The sequence below is a fragment of the Mus musculus genome, chromosome 7 (genome assembly GCF_000001635.26).
Source record: "Mus musculus strain C57BL/6J chromosome 7, GRCm38.p6 C57BL/6J".
In the NCBI taxonomy this organism is placed as follows: domain Eukaryota; kingdom Metazoa; phylum Chordata; class Mammalia; order Rodentia; family Muridae; genus Mus; species Mus musculus.
The window spans coordinates 143,358,434-143,385,093 of record NC_000073.6 but is presented as its reverse complement, the minus strand read 5'-3'; the positions used below and the strand labels follow the sequence as shown (position 1 = coordinate 143,385,093).

The 26,660-nt window shown below is 49.8% G+C and overlaps 1 protein-coding gene across 7 annotated transcripts in view; it reads right to left on the bottom strand.

The window, feature by feature from the left end:
* Kcnq1 (potassium voltage-gated channel, subfamily Q, member 1) overlaps positions 1-26,660 on the bottom strand; it is a 320,174-nt gene that overhangs the window by 41,957 nt on the left and 251,557 nt on the right. For 4 of the 7 annotated variants that reach the window (XM_006508492.3, XM_006508488.4, NM_008434.2 and 1 more), the window contains 4 exons: positions 26,309-26,384; positions 22,408-22,502; positions 21,818-21,864; positions 21,400-21,461 (listed from right to left, as the gene is read on the bottom strand). The exons of 2 other annotated variants lie outside the window; for them this stretch is intronic. In XM_006508492.3, the coding sequence (XP_006508555.1) occupies positions 21,400-21,461; positions 21,818-21,864; positions 22,408-22,502; positions 26,309-26,384 (280 nt within the window). The remainder of the gene's footprint in view (positions 1-21,399; positions 21,462-21,817; positions 21,865-22,407; positions 22,503-26,308; positions 26,385-26,660) is intronic. One more of the 7 variants, XM_011241982.3, reaches the window with a different exon arrangement.

Below are 26,660 nucleotides of genomic sequence, written 5' to 3'. Positions count from 1 at the left end.
CCATAGGGGAACATAGCTGCCTGGCAGAGCTGCTTTACACAGGTGACTTTTCCCAGGCTCTGGTCTTACAGGAGGTCACACTGATGGGCAGCTGGCTACCCCTCATGCTACAATTTGACCAGGAACCCTTGTGGGTCTACTTTCTGCTTAAGGTTCCATTATGTGAGAACTTGAGGCTAGGGCTGGGGGGTCGGGGGGGGGTCAGCCTTGAGGAATCCAGGGGATAATGTATCTATCCTCTTGTTATGATATGCTGTGGGATGGATGTGGATCCTGGGATACTAGGGTGATGGTTGAAAGTAGGTGGTGGCTACTCCACTTCTCTGTGACCCCAAACAATAGCCTGAGGGGTAGCCAGGGAATATGCATTTTAAGGTGTTTGTCACCAGCCTACTTTGTGTTATATCCATGTCTTGAAGAACCTGGGGCATTGTAATGGTATCTGAGAGCCAGGGTGGTTGTGAGGGCCACCAACCCCAAAGAGTAGAATTCAAGGAAAGTGTAGCAAGACCAAGGGGGTTCATGCTGTGGCAGGTTCCTTGTGGGTTTAACATATATGAGGTGGTCCATAAAGGTATTTTTTCCACTTAAGGATGCCATCTTCTAGGTCCCCTTTGAGATGATCTTGACACTAACAGGATCTGGGAAGTCCCACTGGCTGAGGACAGGGATAGAGACAAGGATAGCTCTGAAGCCAGGGCCAGGCTCATCCTCCTGCTGGCTGTATCCTCCAATACCTAGTATACTATGAAGCTCAGATGGGTCTATGAGACTCAGGCAGAAGAGAATGGTCCTCAGCTGAACTTCCTGTGTAGCAGTGATGGTAGAGAGCCCCTCTTCATGCCAGAGCAGGGTTACTCTGGAGGCTCGCTTCTCTTCTATACATTTCATAGATGAGAAAACAGAAGCTTCCAGGATGCTGGGCTGCCTGTGATCTCATGGAGAGTTAGTAGTGAGTGACTCTCAGGCAGGTAAGGGACTTAGGAGATGACAGGAAACTAAGGCCAAGGGCTGTAACTGGTTCCTATTCCTAGGCAATCCTTATACATCCTCGACTGAGACAGTGGGTCCTGAACTCCCTTGGGTGCCGGGTGGAGGGCCACAGATCCTGCTCAGGGGGCATTGACTCCTGCTGAGGTAAGCCACATGCTCAGGTATTTAGCCTTGATGATTCTTTTTTTATTGTTGACATGGCTATATTTGGACCACCTAAGAGATATACTTCAAGCCATGACCAGGAGGACATTCCAGAGAGGTTTAAGTTAACAAGGAAGATCAACCATAAATGTGGGCAGCACTATCCATGGGCTGGGATCCCAGACTGAATAAAAAAGTGAGAGGAGTCCCAGCATTCATTGCTTCCCGATTCCTGACTTGAGATGCAACGTGGCCAGCTATCTCGGGCATCTATACGTCATCGCCACCACCTCCATCAGAGTGGACTGTACTCCTCCTTAAACATTAGCTAAAAATAAAATATTTCTATGAGGTTCTCTTTCATAAAGCATTTTGTCACAGTGGTGTGAAAAGTAGACCCCACACTGAGAGCCCCATCGCTTCCCCTGATACCCTCTCTTCTCCAGAAAACACCAGATTCTTTTTCAAAGAAAGAGAAGGAACCCCAGGGCTTGCTGTGGATAGACAGACATCCCAAAGACAGAAGGCTAGTGGAGGGTCAGTAGAAAGCCTGGTAAGTCTCAGTATAACAGAGTCTGAGGTGAGTGGTCAGATGGGCAGTATCTCTTGGAAGGACACCCTGAAGATCCCATTCCTGGATGGGATGGCTCTGCTGGCCCTAGACTTAGGCCACTCTTGGATAGCTGACCTAATCTACCTGGGCTCCAGCTCTTCACCTTCAAAATAGGGTTACACAGATGAACACAGAACTTATCACCAGGTGTGGAACTCTTGAAGTTCAGGACAAAGACCCAGGAAACATACTCCTCATGTCCGCTGCCCCTGGCCTGAGCACTGCTCTCAAGCAGGCACTCACTTCTACTTGGCAAAAATGAATGAGGCATCTGACTGTAGCTTTGATGGTCTATTCTTGAGAAGACTGAGGTGGAGGTTATACGGTTAAAACCAGAGAAAACCTTACTTAGAACATCAGTATCCAGCACATCACAAGCTCATAGTGAGTGGGTTCTCACCCACACCACAGGTCCTAAGGACAAACCTTCACCTACATACTTACAAACACACCACATAATACACAGAAACACCCAACCAAACATACCAGACACACACTTACATATATGCAAATACCCACCACCCTCACGAGTGTAAGCACGTTATATGCAACATCCTCATATTTACAGACACGCCACACCTTCATATGTATAAACACACACCATCCTTGCACATGCAGAAACACACACAATGCTTTCAAATGTACAGACGTACCACATATCATGCCACTTTAGAGTACGTCGGGACAGCCTCCCCTCCCCAGGCAGAGCTCCACTGCCATCATTAAGAGCAGGGTCCCTTGCACAGCTCTTCTCTCACTTGAATGCAGAGGTGCTGGCTTTCTTTCTGTCCCACCTGTCCCAGGGCCTTTGCTCTTCTGTCTCTGTAGATTTTAGATGTCCTCTGTTGGGTACACGTTGCTGATCACCTGTACCCAGTTTGCCGCTGCTCATACCTTCTGCACATGGTACCTTCTCTCAACACCCCTCCCTTTCCTGCCTTGTTTCTGCCATCTTCGACCCCTTCTCTTGTCCCAAATTAGGCAAAGGGGCGCACACAAATCAACCCTGCCCACAGCATAGAGGCGAGAGTTCAAACAACTCGACCAATTTACAAACAATTTTCTCTGCAACGATTAAGTTACATTTTCCCCAATAGCTGCTTCATTTTCTTGTCAAAATTACACAGTTTTCACATTTATCTCGCTGCAAGGGTAATTAATTTCCAGACCATAAGTAAGAACTTAATTTGATACCTGCAAGGATTACAAACCATTTCAATCCATTGTTTACATGAAATCAAGAAAGATTCGTTCTGTTTGCAATTATGTTAATGAGGAGAGTGCCCCCCCCCTTTTTTCAGGGAACTCAAGCATAATTTTGTCCTTAGCAATAAATTGGTCTAAAAAGGTCCATGGCCACCACAAACCTCTGTGTGGCTATTTTTAGGGTGAACCTAGTGAGGGAACCCATGCAGACAGCCAGGTACCCTGAGGAAGACTTTGGGGAGAATGACTCTCAGACTGGTGGTGATTTCCAGGGTGTGTTCCCAGGTTGGGTTGTGGGCCATGAGCTGGTGACAAGCAGGAGGATGGACCGCCCGCAATGCACTCTCTCTATTATTATCTACAAAGAAGGGATCTAAGAAGATCAGGGTAGCAGGGAAGCCAGGTATGATGGTCCGCCCCTCTGCACACACTGCATACTGGCCAAGGCTGGAGACTGTAGGTGGGGACATTCAGGGGGAGAAGAGATCGCTTTCAGGCAGGAGATACATCCTAACTCTGACCTAATGCTGTCCCATGACTGTGGGGCAAGGGGGACTGAGATGCTTGGCGAGAGTTCTGTTTGCCCACAGGGCACCCTACAGGTCATCCCTTGATCTCCATCAGCCCAGACCATGCAAAATGACTGGAAGGTGCATCCACAGGAGACCAGCTGCCTGCTAAGAACTGGCCCTATGGCTGGGGGCTGGAGGCTAGGTGAAGCAGGCCTGCTGGGAGGAAAGGGCAGTATGAGCAAGGGTGAGAGGCTGTAAGAAATTTCTACAGGCACACAGGAAGCTGCACTCAGAGAAAGGAGTTGGGCCAGGCTACCAGTGCCAAGGGCCATGTGTACCCTTCATAAAGACAGAGAACAGACATGGAGGGAAGGATGCTTATAGGAAGTCCTACAGACTCCTAAGTCAGGGTGGACCATGGTGGGCAGCTTAGAAGAGGTTCTGCCTGTGTGGACATGGGTGCTAGGGAAATCCTTGGGGGTCTAGGAGGCTGCTTGGCCCAGACCTCTGTAAGGCAGGAGCCCTGAGAAGGTGGGCTGAAGAAACTGGCTCAGCCTTTTGCTTCCCAGCCCTCCTGGGCACTGTGGGGCTACGGGAGAAAGAGGACCCATTCATGGAGTGGCCCGCTGTGGTCTGTAGACACGTTATGGCCTGTCCCTGGCTGGCTGTCACTAGAGGGCTGGGGGCTGGGCACTGTCCTCTTCCTTACTGCAACCCCCCTACCCCCCAGTCAGCCCAGAGCAGCCGGCCTGAGGCTGCGGCTGAACCTCGTAAATCCTGGGATGCTGGAGACAGCCCAGGTGAGGCTGGGAACAATGCCCCATTGTGGCCCCGTGGGGACGGTCTGCCACCACTTGCCACCAGCCCCTATGCTGTAAAATCTCTCCCCACGGATCCAATTTCGCCTCTCCGGCCCTTGAGGGGTTAGGCCCGGGACAGGCGCAGTTCCACTCCACACAGAAACCATTTACGGCTGGGATAAAGGCTGCCTTCATCAGCACCGAAGGGCCAACGTTTCCCGGCCCCATCGTTTTGTCACCGCCACATCTGTCAGGTGGCGGCATGCACAGCAATGGGGGCTCATGTGAGGGCAAGGAAGGACCTCAGCAGCCACTACAGGGAAGAAGGGCCTACAGTCTTGCTCTTCCTGTGAGTGAAGTCCATGGCACCTCCCTGGCTTCCCAGCTTGTGCTTCAGTGGGATAATACTATTGCAGGATCCAGCTCTGAGGTGGAGAGCATGCATCCTGAGGGACTGGCAAAGAGGACACCAGACCAGGCTGAGTGAAGACATTGCCCTTTGTTAGTATATACATTAATGAGCAAGCCAGGATGGAGGAGGACTGGCTTTGGCCTTGCCAGGTGCTAGTTCAAAAGCCCGAGAAGCAGAGGGGCTGGGAACACCTGGGAGAGGATGGGGGGGCAATCAGTGGGCTGTGTCCCACACCATCTTGCGCTTTTAGTTCAGAGCCAGAGATGGGTCTCTGTTCCATCAAGCTTTTGAGGAAGAACAGGGATCTAAGAGCCAACATGGACTTGGCCTGGCTATTTATCATGAGAAAAGCCTCTTCCAGGCTGTGGCCACCATGGCTATGCTGGTCTTCTGTTTTGAAAGAATAATAGCTTTAGGTGGTACTTGAGCCATCACCTGTATCTTAGCATCTACGTTTGCATTTCAGTGCAAGGTACAAAAGACCATCCTGAACCAGAAAGCTATGGCTTCATGAGTGTCAGTCACTTCTTGGGATGAGGATTGTAGATCCTTTGTGTTTATGGAGGCACTCAGAACAGCACAGAAGGATTGGATGCTCTGTTGTAGCTCTAGGACCTGAGACAGCAGAGGCTTATTGCCCCGGGCCTCTATCTAGCCTCCCTTCCCTACCCACCCTGTCACTGGGGAAGGAAGCTGGGAGAGAGGATAGGACTAGAGGCTCATGGGCTTCTTCACCAACTGACAGAAGATGGGTGCATTGCCACTATATAGCAGAGGGATATTTTCTCCTGCTCATGGCTGTGAGCACTGGGTAGTTTCTGAGGCTTGAGTGGTAAAGTCATTGTAACAATTGAATATTTGAATCCTGCAGAATTAGGGTCAAATAGTGTGTTCTGGGGATCATTACAAAACCTTGGTGAACCCTGGTGGGTGGAGAGTAGGAAGATTATGTTAGTTTTCTTCTTCTTTCTCATCAGGCTGGGAGCCAGGTTAAATTGGGGGATGGGCGCTTGCTGGCACCTGCAAGTTGCTATTACTTCTGGACTTGTTCTATAACTGGGTGACAACTGGTGACAATTGGGTGACATCCTGGGTCATAGTGCCCAGGGGATGATTCAGGTCCATGATTCCAATTTGAGGGCAACAAGTATGTGATAGTTAATTCTGACTGTCAATTTGATGGGATTTGGAAACACCTCTGTGTGCATCTGTGACAGTGTCTCCAGAATGTTTCAGGGGAGACCCATCCTGAATGTGGACAGTCCTAGCCCATGGGCTGGAGTCTTGGACTGAATAAAAATGAGGCAGCAAGCTGAGCCCCCGCATTCACCTCTCTGCACCCTAATTGTGGATGTTCTGTGACTAGCTGCCTCAGACTCCTGCAGCCATGCTAGACTCCATCTCTTCAAACCGTGAGCCAAAATAAACGATTCCCTTAAGCTGCTTCTGCTAAGAACTTTGTCACAACAAGAGGAGAGATTAACAAAGAGGAAAACTAAGATGGATAGCGTGGCCCACCAGGGGCCTTGTCAGGGACAGAAGACCACAGGAGGACCTGAAGCACAGGAGGGGAACAGGGCCCACTCTGTGAACCCAGCCATTATGCCCTAGCTGTAGGTAGCTCACGTCATCCTTATCACACCCAAGTAGCAAGGAGGAAAGGTAGGGAAAGCAAGGCCCAGGGGAGAAGGGCTGCCTATGCCCTCAGCTATTATCAAGGTGGGGGATTCTGAATTGGCACTGGATTTGGGTCACATCTTTCTCTCCTACAGCCATTGAAGTATGCATATTGACTGTGAGTGCCTGGGGTCTGTGGATGTATGCAGGGTTATAGGTACAAAGGAGAAAGTGGATGCTCTTTACCAAGAGGGGTCCTGGGTCCCTTGCCCTTCTCCCCACTGACCTTGCATCAGAGGCCTTGGGGTCATGCCTTATATGTATTCCATACACTTTCCTGACTCTCTACCCACCACAAAGAGTGGGATTGAAAAAGGGGGGGATAGAAGAGCTATGGCGGCCACTGGTCACCTGGCCTTCCTTCTATGGTCCAGTCACTACTGGGAGATGAGCCTGCTTTGTTCCTCATCCTGTCAGACTTTGTCTTCTTCCTAGGAACAGTGAGTCCCAGAGTCATTTGCTCTGGAAACTTGATGCCTGGATTCTGTTCCCTTTAGATTCTCACAAACATGGTTCGCCTTTTCCTTGGAGTAAGCCCCGAGTTCAGCTCTGGATTGGACTTGGGAGCACCAGCCTGAGGCAGGGCCAGCCTCCTCTTCCTGCCCCTCTGAGGAGCAGGTAAAGCCTGTTTCTTAGGCCTTAGCTATGGCTTTGTAACCTTCTTGCCTCTCAACCTTGCACTGACTCTTCATTCCTTTCCACCTAAGCTCCAGACATCGGAGGTCCAGCTGCCTACCTCCAAGGCTTGGGGCTCTTGATACTCTCTATCCTCTATCTGCCTATCCAGTCTTGGAAGGGGCCAGCAGTCTGCGGGACTGGTCCACCTAACCCCATAGCAGCCCCTCATAGTTCTCTGGGGTCTCCCCTGAGGACTCTCCTGGGACATAGCTGGCCGGTTTATCCCTTGTTGGCTAGGTTCTATCTTGCTGTTTTCTTTGACTTAGAGGAGCACAGCCTTTACGCCCCAGGGCCTTAATACAGGCTGCTCACAAGATACGTTCCTGGCCTCTCTGGCCTTCCACCTGGCCCTCTTCTTTTTGGCTTCTGGTTCCTGACTTCCTGACTAGGGAAACCCTGCTTCAATACTTTCTCCTCTCCACCATGGGAAATATGTAATTACAGGTCACTATGGGTGTCCCCTCCTCTGCCAATGGACTGTGTGTTCCAAGGTCAAGAGCCAGCCCACTCTACTCTAAGTGGTAGCACTGGCTATGGGGCTGGTATCAATGGGTGGGAGGTGACCGGCCAACTGAATGAGCTCATGCAGTGCGCAGAGGTTTCCTGCATGCTTTCCTGGGCCCTCTGCCCCTCTGTCTTGGCTAGAAAGGCTGCATTTTAGAGGGTTCTGTGGGCTCTGAGGAAGAAACACCCCACACGATCAGGTGGTACCTGTCCACCTGGGTTGTTGGAGGTGGCCCGTTGTAGCCAGAGGGGTTTTCATAGACATGTAAACCAAGTCTGTGGGCTTGTTGGGCATACCCAGACATGTTTTACATGGTGCTGGTAGGCTGACCCCTTTCCTCCCACTGTAGCTGTGGGCCTCTCACTATTCCCACACAGGCAGCCAAGAGTGACCCAGTGACATAGGCTACCTAGGCCCTAGGCCAGGACCTCACACCTTTCTCAGAAGCCCCACCCCTTGAGGGTGGGTGCCGGTGGTCTGATGGGACGTCCGCTGGGCTGGATATAGTATCTCTGTGCGGGCAGCCGGCAGCTGGCCACCTCAATGCCTACACAGATGTCTCTTTATGCTCCAGACCTGACTTGTGGCTCCTGGCTGCCTGGGAACAGAGGGGGCGCTGTGCACAGTAACCAACCTGTGTCCTTGGCTATGGGGTGAGGTGGGAGACAGAGGTGGGGCAGTGAGTAGAGAGGATACACGTGGGCCTCACCCTCTGCAGCTCATAGGAACACATCAAATGGGCTTGCTGAACATCGCATTGGGGTGCTGCGCACCTAAGCCCTGTCTCTCAGACTCCTCAGAGGGGAACCTTCAATGGCTCCAGGGTGCACAGCCACACTCACTATTTGTTCCAGTTTCTGCTCCTCTTAACCCATCTTTTGCTGTGGGGCAACATGACAGGCATGCACTGTACCTTTTGTCCCCAGAGCCCTTTGCCCCTCTGGCTCCCTGACAGACCTGCCCTCCCTCAGAACCCCTTTGCAAAAGCCCAGATCTTCTTGGAAGAAGCTTCGGTGCAGGAGAAAGGTGTGGCGCTCCCCACATCAGCCTGGGACTTTTGTTTTCTTGGGAGCACAGTAGCCAGTGTGACAGCCTCATCGTGTCCCGGTGCTTTCTGGGTACTAGACCACAGGCACACTGCCTCACCTGGCTCAAATTCAGGTTGCTATTTCACAGATGGAGATCTGGAGGTGAAGGGTACCTTTAGCTTAGGGTCCCTGCAAGGAGCTGCCGTGGAGGGCCTCGGCCTTCCCTGTTCTGGGCCAGTGGAGTTATCCCTCGAGGCCATAGGAGAGGGAAGGGATACAGAGCAGTGGAGGAGGGAGACCCAGGAGCGGAGGCATGAATGGATACGCCGAGGACGGGAAACAGCGGATGAGGAGCGGGCGGGGAGGCAGCATGCTGCCAACCCAAACAGCCCAGCGTGCCTCAGCCCAGCATTTAATCCACAAAAATTTCCATCTGCTTCTGGAGCCCTTGGAACCCAGGCAAGGAAAGGCCGTTCCCTCAGCAAAGCAAACAGGCCTCCGTGTGCGCAGCGATTCCCTGTGCTTGCGGCCCCAGCTGAAAGGCAGAGTCAGCCATTTTGTAGATGAGGCCCTGCAGGCCAGGCCAGGTCCCACCTGCACCGCAGGCCTTCCGTGGGTGAGCGTGGAGAAGGTGCTTGCTACATTAGCAGGTTTCACTGGCAAGGACCTACTGGATACACCTGCCATTCAGTAGGGGTTATGTGAGCTACATGCCACATTGGGACTGAGAAGGCTTTCCCCATCAAGAGAGGCCCACTGTGACACCATTCATGACATGGCCCTGGCTGTCATTTGCTATACCAGGTGTTCTCAATGGTCTCTGTGTACCCTGAGGGGTGCCCCTAAGTGCGCCTCATGCCTGCTATCCCCGCTCTGTCCACTGCCTGCTTTAACCAGCCCATGGTTTCCGGAGCTACCAGGGACAAGGCCAGGGCCAGGCACGGCTGGCTGCCCCTTTCTAGGCTGGTCCTTTCCTAGGGAGGGAGGGATGGCTCTAGGTTGGAAGATCTATTTTTGGTGGTGACCAAACTGCTGCTTAATATGCAGAGCTGGGGCAAGCTAGGGTGACAAGTTTAAAAAGAGGCTCATTTTGACCAAAATACATGTTTTTCTGAGGTTGGCCAAGGAGGCCAGGCAGGGCCGGCCACACGGACACAGGTTCACACCACCCTCACGCCCCATCCCCTGTGGACGGTACCCACTGCCTCCCTTTACAGAAGCTACTGATTACAGATCACCCAACAGCCCTGTTGAGGCCTGGGGCCTTCGTCTGCTGCAGGCTGACACATGTGCCTCTGTCTGCTGCCTGCCCGTCTCCCTGCCTCTCAGAAGCAGTCACACCCACAGAAGTTGACACGGGCTTGAGCTAAATTTTCAAAAAATGTAAATTTCCTCTCCAGCCAATATTTGAGGCCTATAAATAGAGTCACTCAGGAGAGCTGGTGTAGGGCGGGGAAGTGTCTCCCACACAGACAGGGAGAGAACCATCCCAGGAGAAAGGAGTATGGAGGGAAAGGATGACTTTGGGGTGGGGGCTGCTGAGGACTGGTCACTGTCACAGTGGGGGAAACTGAGACCCAGATTTGGGAGGACTGCTCAGGGATGCAGAAGAGGTTGGGACGGAGCCAGTTGCTCCTCACTTTCTCATGCTCACATTGTGAGCTTGGTGGTCAGTTATCAGCTCAGTGGTCACACCTGGGCCGCTTGGCTCTCGAATATTCACACAGTACTGCCCATGCCACAAGGCCCTTGCATATAATGGGCCTCTGGCCTGCCTGGGGATCCTCTATCAGCGCTGAGTGTCAGCGGCAGCAGAGCTTGCAGCCTAGAGGCTGGCTCCAAAGGCATTGAAGGAGGTTCAGGTTATGGGATGCGTGACACAGGCAGGCAACGATGGTGCAGGGTTTGTGGTATGCCTGTGTGCACGGTGGACAGAACACAGATGCAGCATTCAAGTAAAGGAACTAGGATGACCCTTGGCATGGGGCTCAGGGGCTGGGTGAGCCTAATACAGGCTTGAGATGAGCACTGAGATTCTGTCTACAGCAAACCAGTGTGGTTCTCCCACAGGGGAATGACCCCCGGATCAGGCCAGACAGAAGACCCTGGAGGACACATGCTTTTAATTTCTCCAAATTAATGGTAACTGATACAAAGTATCCTCTCTGCCTTGGATAGAGAAGAAAACTTAGGCTCAATGAGGACAGTGGGGGTTGCTAAAGACAGAGAGAGCCATCCAGGCCCCATATCTATCTGTAGTTTTTGAGGTCCAGATGCTGTTCTTGTCATATGGATGAGAGAGAAGAATCCTATCCCCTCAAAAGACTGTCATGGGCTGAAATGGGCTCTGAGACTTGCTGTCAAGATAGGCAGGGTATAAGGCCATTTTCATGCTGACTGTTATTGTTGGGAAGAGCGGGGGCAGAGAGTGCCTAGCATGCAAGTTGTCAGGCTGGGAGAGTCCTGGAACCATGGCAGACTGCAGTCAGATGGTTAGAGGACCGGGGCAAGGAAACCAGCTGGAGATTGCAGCTACCTTGTTTCTGAGGCAACTCTTGGGAGTCAGACATAGCTTTCCTTCCAATGCCAGTCCAGGGAGAAGTGCCCAGAGGCCACTAGGCATGTGCGTCTCCTGCTTGAGCAAAATGAGAGCCATCTACTGCCCTGATAGTCTGCTTATGGTTTGCTATGCCACAGTCATCTGGGAAGAGAAGGGCTATGAGGCCTCTAGCTATGCACCCCAGGTCTGCCTGGGGTACCAGCAACATCCCTACAGAGCCACATACTATGTCGAGCTGGCCATAGTGCTGCAGAGAGCTGTGTCAGGAAGAGTTCAGTGTGACCAGTTCCTCTTCTCCCATAGTTTCTCAAGGTTGCAACCTAACAGTCAACAGTGCCCTTATACATCCAGCCCTCTGCTGGACCTGGTACTTCTCCTCAAGCTATAGGCTGAAAAGGTACATGGGTATCCAGTTCTCACAGACTTCCCTAAGCTTTTCTACTGAGCCTGTGGCTGAAGGCAACCTGCTCCACTAAAAAAAGACAGGAAGCCCGTGACTCACACTATGCTACCCATTGTGGCTGTGGTCATTTTCTGACATGGTGACTTCCTTCTGGGAGAGGTTAGCAGCAGACACTTCCCTATAGCTTTACTGGGGTCTTTTGCAAGGACCCTTCTCAAACTCCGGGGGTAGCCTGAAGGCAGAATGGAGTGGCTAACAGGACGCAGGCCTGGCTCCTTTGGTCCAGCACTGGGATTTCAGGTTCTCTTCATGAGTGGCCTCCCTCAGAGTGTTAGCTGGGCACAGGGACTCCCCAGAAGCCATGCCCACTCCCGCCCGGGACTGGGGTGGTGGGGCGCTGTGTCAAATGGTGCTTTCATTATAGGTTTATCTTTGAAACCCTAGACAAAACAGGGCTTGTGTGGTTTGACTAAAGGACCAGCACCTCAGGACTTCACCATCCACTAAGACGGCTCCTCAGGAAAGAAAAAATACACGAACCTTAAAATAACCAGTTCCCAGAATAGCAAACGAATGCCGGCTTCTGAAGGGAGCTCTTTGATCGTCTGGAGCCCCATGCCTTTGCCTGTTTACGGCCCTGTCACTCAAGAGTAGCCCAGCAGCAAGGCAAAGAGGGGTGTTGGAGTGGGGCTGGGGAACAAGTAAGAAGGAGAACTCAGTGGGGGAGGTAGGGCTGTGCTGTGTCCTAGGCCGCCCCACTTTCTAATGTAACCAGCCCGTGCAGGTAGCAAGGCTCTTAATGGCGGCTGGCAAATTAGCCTGGAGTATGGCCTGTGGGTTCCAGGTTATGGTTCTCTGGGACTTGGAGAGGGTGGGCCATGGACTGGGGAGGAGGCTTTGGAGAGGTAGCCCAGGGAAGTCTTATAAGGATGCTTTCCTGGATAGATGGGAGTTTAGAGGCTGCCTCTCGTCCCTCTTCCCCTCCATGCCATCTCCACTTGGCCTTCCCACTCTCCTGCTGGTGTTCACAGAGCTTCTGGTCTTCCTGTTAAGTCATATGAAACAGCATGTCCAACAGCTTAGCCCTTACCCCATATTATCTTCAGAAGCACTGGGTTTTAATGACCTAATTTTAATAAATTTAAATTGAATTACACATAGATCCTTAACTGAGTTTTAAGGAAATCTAAAGAATCTACTTTCTTAGACTGGGTGTGGTAGCTCAGTGCCCATAATCCAAGCATCTGGGAAACTGAAGCAAGGGAATCACTGTAGTTTTAAAGCCAGTCTTAGCTACACAGTAGGTTACAGGCTAGCTTGGGCTACAACGTGAGTTCTAGGTCAGCCTGGATTGCAGAGCAAAATCTAGTCTTAAAAACAAAGACAACCGCCCCAAATGTCCTTTCCAAGTTGTAAATTTTATGAAGTCTTAATACAGTCCCAGAAGCTCTCATGAAAACCCAGCTTTCAAATTGAGATGGGCCATGTGTACAAAATTCATCTGGCTTCTGAGGACTCGGAATAAGGGAAGAGAAGCAACCGTTTTAATAGTTTCTGTATTAATTATATTGAAGTCATAGTATTTGGGGTTTCTGGAATTAAATGAAATAAATGACTGTGACTTTAATTTTACCATATTACTTTTTAGGGCAGCTATTTGAAAAGAAAATATCCATGTTTAGCAGCCAGGAGCTGAGCAGACAGTAGGAACACTAGAGACTGAGGTAAGAGCTTCCCAAAGGCAGCTATGCACCACGAGCTTTAGATTCTACAATCTTCCTAGTGACTCTGGCCATTAGAACCTGGGAGTCTCAAGGCAGAAACTGTCAGCAAGCTCAGACCTTCAAATAGCTCAATGGGAAAGTCAACAAAATTAGCCCACTCCCTGAGAAGACTGTCAAGATGGCTTTAACTGTTAAGAGGAAGGGAACAGTTTTTGCCCTGGGAAGTTACATCCTCAAGCTAGTTACAGCTCTGATTAGAGCTCAAACTCTTATCATCTGAGTGGTCTGGAAAATCTCCGAGTCTAGGACTGAAAGGCCAGGCTGGATGTATGCCCATATGTGTAGCAACAGGAGAGGGAATGAAATCAGGCACCTCAGACAAGGCAGCGGGTGTGAGAAAGAAGTAGATAAAACTGCTGATTGTATTTTTAAAACCCACATATGCACAACACACACACACATACACAGAGAGAGAGAGAGAGAGAAAGAGAGAGAGAGACAGACAGACAGACAGAGACAGACACAGAGAGAGAGAGAGACAGAGACAGACAGACAGACAGACAGACAGACAGATACACACACACATAAAGAACACAAAGTACAATATCCTTTATGACTATAGATACAAGCCAGGCATGGTGGTCCTGGAATCTCAGTATGTGGGGGGCAAAATCAGGAGGATCATAGTGAGTTTGAGATCAGCTTGGGTTACACAGTAAGTTCCAGGCCAGCCTGGGATAGACTATATAAGGAGACTCTGTATTAACCCCTAGTTCCCCCTCTCATTGTATGTGTGTATTGTATTGTGTGTGTGTGTATGTATGTGTGTGTGTATATATATATCTTTATATACATAAATAGTAATGTTCTTACCACAGTATAACAACCCGAGCCCTGCAAAATTAAAAAAAAAAAATCCTTCATCTACCATGACCAAATGGGGTGTATCCCAGGAACGTGAGATTAATTTAGCACCCCCAAAATTAGTTACTATATCATACTGTATTAATAGAATAAGGGGTTAAATATCACATGGTCACCTTGATAGACTCAGAAAGGACAGCTGGGGAAAATGCACATTTACTTTTGCTCAGCTCTTAGTGCACTCAGCATAGGAGAACATCCTGAACTCACAGGGAGCATTGATGAGAACTCCAAAGCCATCCTCATCCTTAATGACAGGTGACAGGAGGCCTTCTCCCAGGAGAGTCTCTAGTCATTCCTACATATTACTGACGTTCAAGCTAGGGCAAGGGTGGTGGGAAGGCGGCGAGAGCAGGAAGGAGGGAAGGAAGGAAATGAAAGGCATTGGGACCGGAGGGGAAGAAGTAAGTTTGCCTTCATTATCTGTAGCAGGAGTGGAAAATCTAACAGAATCAACAGCAAGAACAAAACATGAAGACTAAGAATAGCAAGTTTGGACTTTCCCAGACCGGCCAAAGATTGAGTTTCTAGCTCCAGTAACATACAATCCCAAAGTGAAATTAAGAAAAAAAACCAAAAAACAAAAAACAAAAAAAACTAATCCCATTAGCAGTTGTATGGTGAATAAAACAGAAGTGAAGTTAACAACAACAACAACAATACACAAAATGTACACAAACTACAAAAAAATTATCAAAATTTCTAATCCCAGACTTTGGCTGAGGCAGGTGGATTTTTAATTTCACAGTATAGCTAACTAGTTCCAGGCTAGCCTGAGCTACAGAGGAAAAAAAAAACAAAAACAAACCTTGTCATAACCTCACCTCCCAAGAACTGGAGGAAGTAAAACAGAGATAGCATATTCATGGTCTAAGATGTCTGTTTACCCAAATGGATCCATAGATTCAACAGAAAATCCCAGAAGCCCACCACCCTACCTGCCTGCCTTTTCTACCCCCAATTTCTCTTTTAAAGAAAAAAAAAATACAAGTTCATCTAAAAATTCAGATGAAAATATCTAGGTATCAGACCAGGGTAGGAGAAAAAAAATCAGAATATTTTCACTACTCAATTTCAAAACTTACTGTAAAGATCCGATAATCAAGAGACCATGGAGCATATGGACCAAGAGAACGGGAATGAAGGTCCACAAAGAAACCCATACATTTATGGTAAATGGATTTTTTTTTTTTTTGAGGTAGCCCAGGCTGACTTTAAACTTTGTATATGCTTGAGTCTGGTTTTGAACTCCTGACTCTTCTGCATTAGTTTCCCAAGTACAGGGATTAAAAGTGTGCATCACCATGCTTGGCTTAGTTAATTAGTTCCTAAGAAAGATGCCTTTGCTGTTTGACCAAATAAAAGATCTTTTTTTTTTTTGACTAATGGTGCTGTGCGAGTGAATGAAAAAGCAGCTGTTTGTGTGGTACTTGCGGGTAGGCAGATATTGAAGACTATTAGATACCAGTCAGAGGTCAGCCTGGGCTTGGCCTACATCTTCTTTTGTTTGCTTTTATTTTTAGTGTTTGAGACAAGGTCTCACTATGGAGCCCTGACTGACCTAGTCACCACATAGACCAGGTTGGCCTTGAACTCACAGACATAGGCTTGCCTCTGCCTCCCAAGTGCTGGGATTAAAGGCATGTCCAACCATGCTTAGCCCTTGAGCTATACACCTTTAAGAGGCTAGGAAGATAGCTCAGTTGTTAAGGTACTTGCTGTGCAAGCCTGAGGATCAGAGCTTAGTTCCCAGATCTCACATAAAAAAGTCAGGCATTGCTGGCACATATTTATAACCCAGGAGTTGGGGAAGAAGAAACTGGTGGGTCCCTGGAGTTCGTTCACCAGCCAGCCTAGCATACTTGGTGAGCTGCAGGTTAATCTGAGAACTTTTCTCAAAAAATAAATGGTTCTGAAAAACAACTGTTGAAATGTTTCTTTGGTCTCTAAACACATATACACCCCCACACATGTGTATCTGCACACATACAAGCACACACACATACAAAGCCAAGTAAACAAAAACTTAGATCTCATCTCACTGAATACTCTCAAATTGCCTCAAAAATCTAGGCCTAAATACAAAAGCTCACTCTCTACAATTTCTAGAAGAAAAAAATAAAAATGAAAATAAAAAAAGAAAATGTTTATGACCTCAGATAGGGGAAAGAGATCGAAGATCGTCAAAAGCAGGAACCATACAAAAGACAAATTGGACTTCATTAAAATTAAAAACTTCTGAGATTTAAAAGACAATTCAGAAAATGAAAAGACAGCCGGAGATTAGGAGAAAGTATTTGCAAGTCATACGTCTGATGGAGGACTTGTACCCAGAACATATTAAAAACTCCTGCCACTCGACAATAGAGCGGAGTACCTAATTGGAAAACGGGCAAGAGAGTTGAATAAACATTTCACCAGAGAAGACTATGAATGGCTAATAAGCACATGAAAAGTTGCTCAACATCATTAGTCATTAGGGAAATGCAAATCAAAACCACAATGAGATACCATTACATACTCACTAACAGGGCTGAAATAGAAAACCCAAGCATACCGCCTGGTTGCAAGGCTGAGAGAAAGTGGGCCGTTTACACACTGCTGATGGGAAAACAAGGGCAAAAACAAAACAAAACAAAAACAAAACTTTAGAAAAGAGTCTCGCCGCCGTTTTCCTAGAAAGCTAAACAGAAATTCACCCTGTGACTTCGAGGAAATGATAGATCAAATAGATAAAGAGATTCCAGCGAGGATAGAGAAGATTTGAATGAAACAATGAACAAGCTTGTTCTGGTGCTTGTAAACACAGCCCTGCATCCAGTGACTGCCGAATATGCTTCAAGTACTCGGGGGCGCCTTACAAAGGCTCAGCGCATGGTTTGCTGTAAAACATCCTTCAAAACATTCCAAGGGGTTGATATCCCAGGACCACTTGCTCTGACAGTGAAGCAATGTTACTAGAAAGTTCTACCGCAGTAATAACAATGATGAAAACCACATAGTTATGCTGCCGTGGCATAACTCTTGGAATAAACAAGAGGTGATGGAGATTAGAAAAATACACCATAAGCAGATGAAAGCGAAAGTAAAGCTCCCTTGTCCGGAGTGTGGGGGAGCCTGGTGCAGGGCCCTGTGCCTGTCACCCCTGTGACGAAGGAGGCTAAGGCAGGACAACCTTGAGGCCAAACTGAGCTACTGAGTGAGATTCTGGCTCAACGAAAGTGGCATGTGCCTTTCCAGTGATGCTTACAGACAAAAAAAAAAAAAAAAAAAAAAAGCTTCACGGGCTTCGAAATCTAGAAAATCTGGAGATTAATAATTATCTAGCTTAAGAAGTTAGAGGGAGGGAAAACATATTAAGGCCAAGTGATTAGAAAGAAAGAGAGATAAACAGACTAGAATAAGCAAGATAAAAACCCACAGGCGGGAAGATCCACAAAGCCAAAAGTTTGGTGAAAATAGCAGTAAAACTGGAGAATGCATGGCAGGCTGGGCTGCCGTGGGAAATGGGGCCAGCGTTGATAAATGACAATGGGGAGCAGGGGCAAAAGACAGAAGCCGCCGACACCAAGTAAACAGCAACAAATTGAAAACCAAGATAAAAAGTACAAACTCCTCAGCTCTGCTGCTTATCAAAACTGACACAAGAAGAAATAAAGAGCCCTAGTAGTTCATGAACCTCAGACCCTGTAATTAGTAGTTAAAAGTATTCTCACGGAGGAAACTGCAGCCTGGATGGCTTTGCCTTGAAATTCTAACAAATGAGAGAGAGAGAGAGAGAGAGAGAGAGAGAGACTCACAGAAAGTATTCCAGGATGTAGGATGGGTGGGAACACCTCACTACTTAACCTGTGAGACACCATGACTCAGCAAAGATGGCAGAGTAGGATCACCTGGATTTGGGCAGCATTTGAGACTTATGTGGGATGTGAGAGATGAGGTCGGGAAGTCTGCAGTGATATCTATGTAATAATTCCCCAGGCAGAGAACATGAAGACCTGGGCTTAGCAAATACTCAGCTGGAGAGCAAGGATGGAGCAGGGCCCAGGGATCGGCCTGGGATGACAAGGTCTCATGGTGCAGCTTGTAAGCCTCATGGATAGAAGCGGACCCTGAAAGGCAGGTATTGGAGGCTGGGTGGTATCCTCTAACAGGAAATAAGTATGCATGGCCTGGCTTCTAGGACAGAACTAGGCAGAAATGCTGGGCACTGGGGCCTCTCCCTCCAACCCATGCTCCCTGCCCCCAGATGCCCTGTGGACAGGGTCTGGAAACCAGAGTGCCCCTGTGTCCGGCTTCAAGCCACAAACATTTCCTGCAGAAAACAAGAAAGTCAGTCTCTTGGCCCCACTGTGCTCTGCATATCAGCCCGACAGTGTGAGCTTGGCTTGTAAAATAAACACTGCAGCAGGTCCAGGTCCAAGAAGATCTAAGAACACCACGGGTAAGAGGTGGGTGGGAGTTCTGCAGAGAGACAGGGAACCATAGGGAAGCCGAGGCAGGCCAGGGAACAGAAGAGGGGTGCCGGAACCAGAACTCCGGGGTTCCTATTACAGGGATGACAAGGTGGCTTGTACCATCTTGAATTGCCACTAGTCCTGACTACTATAGCCAGTGGACAAGGCCACCACCTCCACCCAGCCTTGGCTCTCAGAGTTGATTCTAGCCTCCTTACCAAAGGACTATCACACTTCTGAAATGTTCTTCTCTTACTCACATCTGTGACTGCCATCAGGACCAGCTCTTTGTATAACTAACTGCGTGACAGGAGACTGCCTGATTTCTAGAACAAAACAATCCATAATCTACGACAAAAGCTGAGAGTGTATAATGGCTACAGGAAGGGAGCCTATGGGTATGCTCTCCCTGGTATGAATTCCTGGCTGGCACCTTAGGGAACTCTGGCTGGGCTCAGCCAGCCTGGCTGGCACCTTAGGGAACTCCTGGTCAGGAACCAGCTGGCCTCCCCTAAGAATCCCTTACAAGTAGACACACTCAATATCTTTGGTCCTTAGCTTGATCCTCTCCTTCCATGGGGTCCAGGTGTTTGTAAGTGGGGTTCAGTCCCTGTGATGTGGGCAGACTATGGTGGGATACACTTCACAGCTGAGGGACTAAGCTGAGCTAGGCAAGTTGCTGGGCACTAAAGACTTGACTTTGGCCAGTCTGTAGCTGGCCTGGAGGGGTGGGAGGGAGGGGCTGTCAGCAGGGAAGCCCAGGGGCTCTGGCTGGGCTCAGCCAGGCTGGCTGGCACTGGCTCTGCTCTGGGACTGCTGGGCTCCCAGGGATTTCCTGTCCCCTACTTCCCAAGGTCAGCAGGATTGCGCTTGGGTTGTTTCTGGTCCCGATGGTTACGTTGATAACTGTGATAACGTGGGGCCCGGCCATGCCATCGTGCCCTCTGGGCCCAACAAAGCTCTTTCCCAGGGTCTGTCCCCACAGGGGGCAGTGGTCCCGGACAAGGGAGGGACTGGGCAGGCTGCCATGGGCTGTTTGGGTCAGTGCATCTTGACAGCCTCTTGATGTACAGTGGGGGTCCAGGCTAGAGCCCTGGGAGGAGCCTTGGTTCAGTGTGACCATGGCCTTGGCAGAGGACCCACTCCTCCATCTTAACCATCTTGAGGTAGGGAGTGAAAGTGAGAGTGGTGCCCATTAGGTGTTTGCTGCAGGATTCCAGCATTCTTGACAACCTGGCTCAGAGCCCAGACAGGGTCAAGGTCACCAGGACCTCTGAGGATCGGCCTAGCTTTGTTCCTAAACTTTGCTCCCAGAAACCATGGACTCTGGAAAACCAGCCCTTTGTTGTCCTGACCTGATGAAGTACTGGCATGTACTTCTGCCCCTGTCCCTGCTCCTGCTCCTGGGCCAGTACAAGCTCCACCTTAGTCATATAAAGCTGTGACCTGCTCTTAAACCCTAGACTGCTGCTAGTCAGTCATATATTGAGTCTGGAAAGGGGACACTGATTTTAGGAGCTATTAACAATCATCTTCTGTCACTTAGAAGAGATAACAGGTTTCTGGTCTGGGTTTGAGGGGTAGCCTGTACTATAGGTAATGAGCAGAAGGAGAAAGCTGGAACAGTTAGAATGGGGTAGAAATTTGTGGTGGAGAAATTATCTGGCACTGGAGACAGTAGGCATTTGTGTCAACAAAGCGTAGGGAGTCTTCAAAGCCTTATCCTATGTGGGCCAGACTATCTTTTGCCTACCTTCCCAGTTGCAGCTCATATTGAGAGTCAGAGGCAAATGTTGCTAGAGCAACCCAGCAGCAACCACACTCACCACTCAACTGAAATTCCACTATTTTTAGCTTCCTAGTTATGTTCAGATAAAATCCATGTACACAGACTCAAGTTGTCTGGCAAGATAACAGCACACCTCAAACCGCAGAGACTTCGAAGACCAGCAGTGGATTGTACCATGTGCCCAAGAAAAGTCCCCCTATGATCCAGAGCTTCCAGTGGCTCATGAAAGGTAGGGTGGTGGGCACAGAAGGTAGGGGGCAATGGAGGAGCCTATTTGCCTAGCTAATACCAGCTGTGACATTCTGATAGCATAAGATTGTCGGCAGCCAGAGTATGCGGAACGGTAGCACTCTACAGGGTATGCACTCTACTGTACATGGGAGCCTACAGTAGTGGATACTAAAAATAGCCTGGCCGGGCAGAGACAGAGGAGCCTAGCACACTAACTCAAGCTGGATCTTCCTCACCAGCCAGGTCCAGGATAAGTAGAAGCTGACACCATCCAGGAATCCACCCCAGCCAGGTTCTGCATCTTCTGAAGGTTTGGCTTACCCAAAGCAAGGACCTTAGACAATTGGCTTATGGGGAGGCCCGTGTGAATCTGGCTGCAGCCACCTCCTGGCTAAGACACAGCCAGGAGGCTCTTAGAGCTCTAAGGGTAAGGAGTGGAGGGGGAAAGCTAGGTCATGTTTAAGACTTCAGTGCATCTGGCTCTGCAATCTCACTCCTACCTTCCCAGGGCAGCGGCAGGGCCACAGGCCTTGGGACACCAGGCAGAAGCAGCCAATAGGCAGGTCTCTGACTTTGCAGGCACACAACTGTGAAGTGTTTTGGCCCAGCCACTGTGCACACTCCTTCTCAAGAACTTCACGGAGGAGGTCAGAGGGGTGTGGAGCTAAGCGGGGGCACTTGGGATACTGCACTGGCCGAGGATGGTGGCAATTAAAGCTGACAGAGCTGAAGCAGGAACCTACCTTGTCTTCCACCCTGTTCAGACGGGCACCGATGGTGTTACTGCCACGGTCTTTGCTCTTTTCTATGGGGTAAAGCACAAAGTCAGGGGTATGGGCTGTGGGTGTGGGCTCAGGAGCCTAGGGAGCAGGAGATGGGGAAGGGGTAGCTGGGGAGTGGGGTGGGATGAATGCTTGAAAATACAAGACTTCCTTTAAAATTCTTTGTGGCTGGGACACCAGGGGTTGGGGGAAGGGTAGATACTATAATGACAGAGTGTATCTAGGCTCCAGACTTGCTCCTCCTAGCTTGGGGTATGTTCCTTCTAGCTTCTACACAGGAGGCCCTAGTGACCTGTGGTAAGGAAGTTAAGAGACAGACAGGGGTGGGAAAGAGAGCCCCTGTGGGTTGCTCTCTCCAGGTATCAGTGTGGACACCCACCTGAGATGGGGATGAACAAAGATGGCTTCCCAATGGACTGATCCAGCCTGGAGAGAAGAGAGGAACATGAGCTTACACAATGCCTGAGGCACCACAGAGATAGGCCATTGTGTCCAGGAGGACAGCATGACACCCACTCCAGGGGCATCTGCTACTGTTACTCCAAGACCAGCCAAGAGGCACCCAAGACCCTATGTGCTCATGCTCCTGAGAGGTCCAGGCAGGAAGTTTAAAAATGAGGAGCAGAATCTGGGCTCCTTAGGCTTCCTCTCTGGATAAGTGGGGTCCTGAACCTTTGACCTTGTGTATGGAAGGGACAGTCACAGTCTCCCAGCTGCACTCCATGATATACAGAGCTAGGTCTGCAAGCTAGCTCATGAAACTAGCCTCCTAGACCTATACCTGTGCTGGACCCAGGGGACTTTGATGGAAATAGGATTCAAGACCATGTTGGCTCTGAATGGTCAGGATCCTTAGCTCCACCCAGTAGCAGAAAGACCCATGGATGGATGGGTAACCTAGAGGGAGATGTCACTAAGAACCTTTTCCTTCCCTGTGAGGCTGGGGCGAGGTCTCCTTTCTGTGCCCACCTTCTCTGTAGTTCTTTAATGCGCACCATAAGGTTCAGGTGGCCCTGGGAGTACTGCTCGATGACATCTCGCACGTCGTAGGGCTTCCGTGCTTGCTGCAGGCCAGAAAGACACGTGTCATTTTCTCCTGAATCGTGTATGCTCAATTCTCAACACAGTGATGGGGTGGGGTGCAGTGATAGGGAGGAATGGCTTAGAACATACATAGTAGCAGGCTTGATCCCCAAAGGCTTAGCCTGTCTGGGCCTTTCCCTTCTGTCAGTTCACTGGTAGGACTAGCCAGCTCCTACTGGCCCTTTTGGTTCCAGGCCTCCTCAGAAGAGTTGGCCTCATGGGCTGGAGACATGGTCCTGCATACCCACAGTTCATCTGGGCCCTAGACTTCTCTGAGGGGGGAGGTGGAACAACACAGGTTGTAGATGGCTCACAATGCCACAAAGACTTTCCATAAGACAGCCCAGCTCTCGTGAAGGAAGGACCTGCCATGCTCAGGGCCATTCTAGGCACCAGGGTCACCACATATTCTGTGGTCTACACATCCAGGGACTACTGAGTCCAAGCTTGGGATAATACTTAGGCAGATCCTTGGTCTTGTACATACATCACTCTGAACTTCTACTAAGAACTACACTTGATGATATCTCCAGGTCTTACTCTCTTCTGTAAGATGGAGATATAAGCCCTGATCCTCCCTTCTCCAAGATGCGTTTCTGAGCCTTGTCGCTGTCTTCTGTAAAACAGGACACTGAATCTTGTTCCTCTTTCCTGGATAATGGGTTGCTGAAGTCTACGCTGCTACTTCTAAGAGAGACTGAGAATAAAATAGGACCTAGATGAGGAAGGTCAAGGAATCCTGATGCAGTACCTTGTCAGTCATAGGTGGTCATGACTGAGTCCAGGGTCTGAGTCCTTCCTGAAAGGGCACACTGAAAGTGACCCTAAGTAATAGGGGAGAGACTTGTGGGAGAAAATGCTTTCTAAGGTGTGTGACACCTCTAGGCATGCCTGGTGACACATGAGGTGAATGAGCAAGGGAGGCAGAAACTATGTGTTTGAGGTGGTGCAGGCCTGGATTAGAAGCAGGACAGATCCTTATGTTGGTCTGTGGATAGCCTGAGAGTCTGAGAGCCTCTGTGCCCAAGTGAACATGGGTACCTCTGCTAGCCTCTGCAAACATACATGTGATTGTTGAATATGTAGTGGGGAGAAGTGAGTCTGCCAGGCTGCAGGAGGGCAGGGGGCTGTAAGCAGGAAACAGTTAAGAAGGATCAGAGAGCTGACCAGTGGTGGTGCATGCTTTTAATCCCTGCACCCAGGAGGCAGAGTCAAGTGGATCTCTGAAATCAAGGCCAGCCTGGTCTACAGGGTCTGTTCCAGGACAGCCAGAGCTACACAGAGAAACTTGGTCTCAAAAAATCCAAAACCACAAAACAAAACAATCAAACAAACCCAGAAGGATCAGAGATACCCTATCAACCAACCACCCGTGGTCAGCAGCACTCCAGGCCTGCTGAGACTTGTCTTGGAGCCACTAAGCTCCCCTTTAGAGTCTGGTTGGGGATTGAGGAGCCTTTGTCAAATATTTGCCTAAGGCTCATGTAAGAGACAATCTTAGCTTTCTCCCTGGGCCAATGTCCCCTGGTGGCAGCACGAGCCAGAGATGAGCCAGATAACGCTGCCTGTCCAGACTGATTGGCTGTGGACGTGGGTGCTCAAGGCAAACTTTCAGAGCTAAGAGGCCCTGGCACCTCAGGCCAGACACAAGGGCAGCTGGCCAAGCACTTTATCGGCCAGCAAGGCAGGCAGGCAGGCAGGCCTAAAGTCAGGTCAGTATAGCGGTTGGAGAGCAGGAGGGTGGATGGCTGAGGCAAGAAAGCTGGGTCACCAGGGTGGCCTGGAAGCCTGTGGAGCCCTCCCCACAGGGGATCCCTCTTCAACTACTTCACTCTTTCCTGGAGGCCTGCCACCACCTGCCCATGTGTCCCCAGCAATAAAGCCAGCTCACTGTAGCACCCCTACTTTTCTCTGTACCCCATAAGGCCTCTCTGCCACCTGGGCTAAGTGTATAGGTGAGAAGCAGCGAGCTGGAAGGCAGGAGCAGTTTGGCCTGTTCTGGCAGTTTCCTGAGCCACTCTTAGGACATTGGCTAATGTTCTGAGGCCTGACACAAAGTGCTCCGGGTCTCTTTTTCATCAGCCACCAACTATGTCCCTTGTTTGTGACATAGAAACTGGGTCTGCGTAGGCCACTAAGATGACTCTGACTCAAAGGGACCATAAGGGTCCCTGTGTTCCACTGGGTACCCAGAGTCTAAAAGTGAACCCCAGGGAGCCCTGAGCCTACCTGCTGCAACCCCATTCAACTGAGCAGTTCCTATACTGTTTCATGTAGAACCTTTTCCATCACCCACGGAGCCTATTTCTCTCAGCCTGGGGACCGCCATCAACTAGCAATTCCTCATGACTCTTTAAACACTAGCAACATAAGCTACACCACTTCCTAGTAAGAGTGTCACACCCTAGCCCCACTTTTCCCCTGAGAGATTGTCTTGTCAAGATATAACTCCCCATGGGGTTCCTGTGGTTCCTCACCAAACTGGGAAGAGCTGGTTCTACAGGTACTCAACTCCCTATCTCTCTCTTGGTGTCTCAGCAGTGGGACTGTAGGTCACGTGGCTTCTAGGTAGGGGGGAGAAACAGCTTTAAGTGTAATTTTTGTGGGGCCTTTGGACCCTTCTAATCCATTTCCAGGTGCTTCTTGGCTCTGGCCCCTGCTCAGTGTGACCTTTACTCCTTTTGACAACATGAAGTCCCTAGGTTTGTGGAAGCTTGGGCATAACTTGGTCTATTTGTGTTGTGACAGTTCCAGGGGGTGCAGGCTAACAATTTTATAGCAGAGTGCCACTGTGTTATGTGCTGGATGGGCATAGGGTCCCTCCAGGGTGGCAGTGAGGAGCTAGGGTGAGAAGCTATATGCTACTCTCTTTAGTGTCAGAGGCTTGGCAGGGGGAGGGGCTGTGGCTGTTCTTAGGGCTAGAACAGCTGAGGAGCTGAGGACGACAGTGAGACTCATGTCACCCAAGGCTCCTCTCAGTACAATGATGACAACTTGGGATGGGGACTATACCTTGGCCTCTACCTCCTGCAGAGTCTAGAGGTTTTGGCTGCCCCAGAGCTGGGGTGGGGGTTGTGATGAGGGGGTAGGGGGAGCCAGTGTTAATCTCATGGCCTGGTATGGTAGGCGTGGCCTATAACAAGGCACAGGGCCACCACTGAGATTGTCCTTGGGCAGGCTATATATACTAAGGTGGGTTGCCCCAGCCTTCTCTGCTCAGTGACAAGGGCTTTCCAGTAAGAGAATGCTCTCCAGCACTTACTGCATCTACTGACATGTTCTCAGAGTGAGGAATAAGGCTTTCCTCCCCATGACTTCTGCTCACAACTGTCCCAGAATAGAGGAGGAACACAACCTGCTACCCTCGGGGTCTCAGCAGAACAGCTGATACTAAATGGACCCCAGCAGCAGCTCTGCCAACGCAGGAGCCCTGGTCACTAATCAGGCCCCAGTATTGGTAGGGTAGGATACAGAAAGCTCCAAGCTAGCTGAGGACATAAGTCACTTAGGACAGATGTCACTTCCAGTCCTGGTGACAATGCCAGGCTGTCACCATCACAGCCTTGCATGGAAGGAGAAGTAGTCCCATAAAGTTACTTCTAACAATCAACATAGAGCGATAAAGGGACCCTGGGCCAGGGCTGGGTACAGTACCCTTGGAGGAGCCTGCTGTCTTGGGGAGTGGTGATGGTCTAAGGGGTACAGTCACAGCATGATGGCATCTAAGGGTGAGGGCATACTACTACTGTAGTCGTCTCGGGGTCAACTGCGCTGGGTATGGTCTCACCTGGAATTTCTTCTTGGCTACAAAGTACTGCATGCGCCTGATGACCTTGATGGTGGCCCGATGGTGATCCCGCAGCCTGTGGAGGAGGTGGGGCAGAGTGTGAGCAGCCTTCACATTGGTGACCCCACAACACATGTTAAAGGTACCCCTGCCAAACATGGGTAGTCTCTCCAGAAACAAGAACATTCTATCCAGGACTTGTTCTGTCTCTAGAGAAGCTAGACATAAGGAGTTTCTGCAGGGGACAGGGAAGGATGCTACCCACAGATGGGGAGAACAACTCCTTTCCTGCTTTTATCTCACAAGTGGGGTGGCTGTCTGTACCCCTAGTTTGCAAGGGTTACAACTCCAA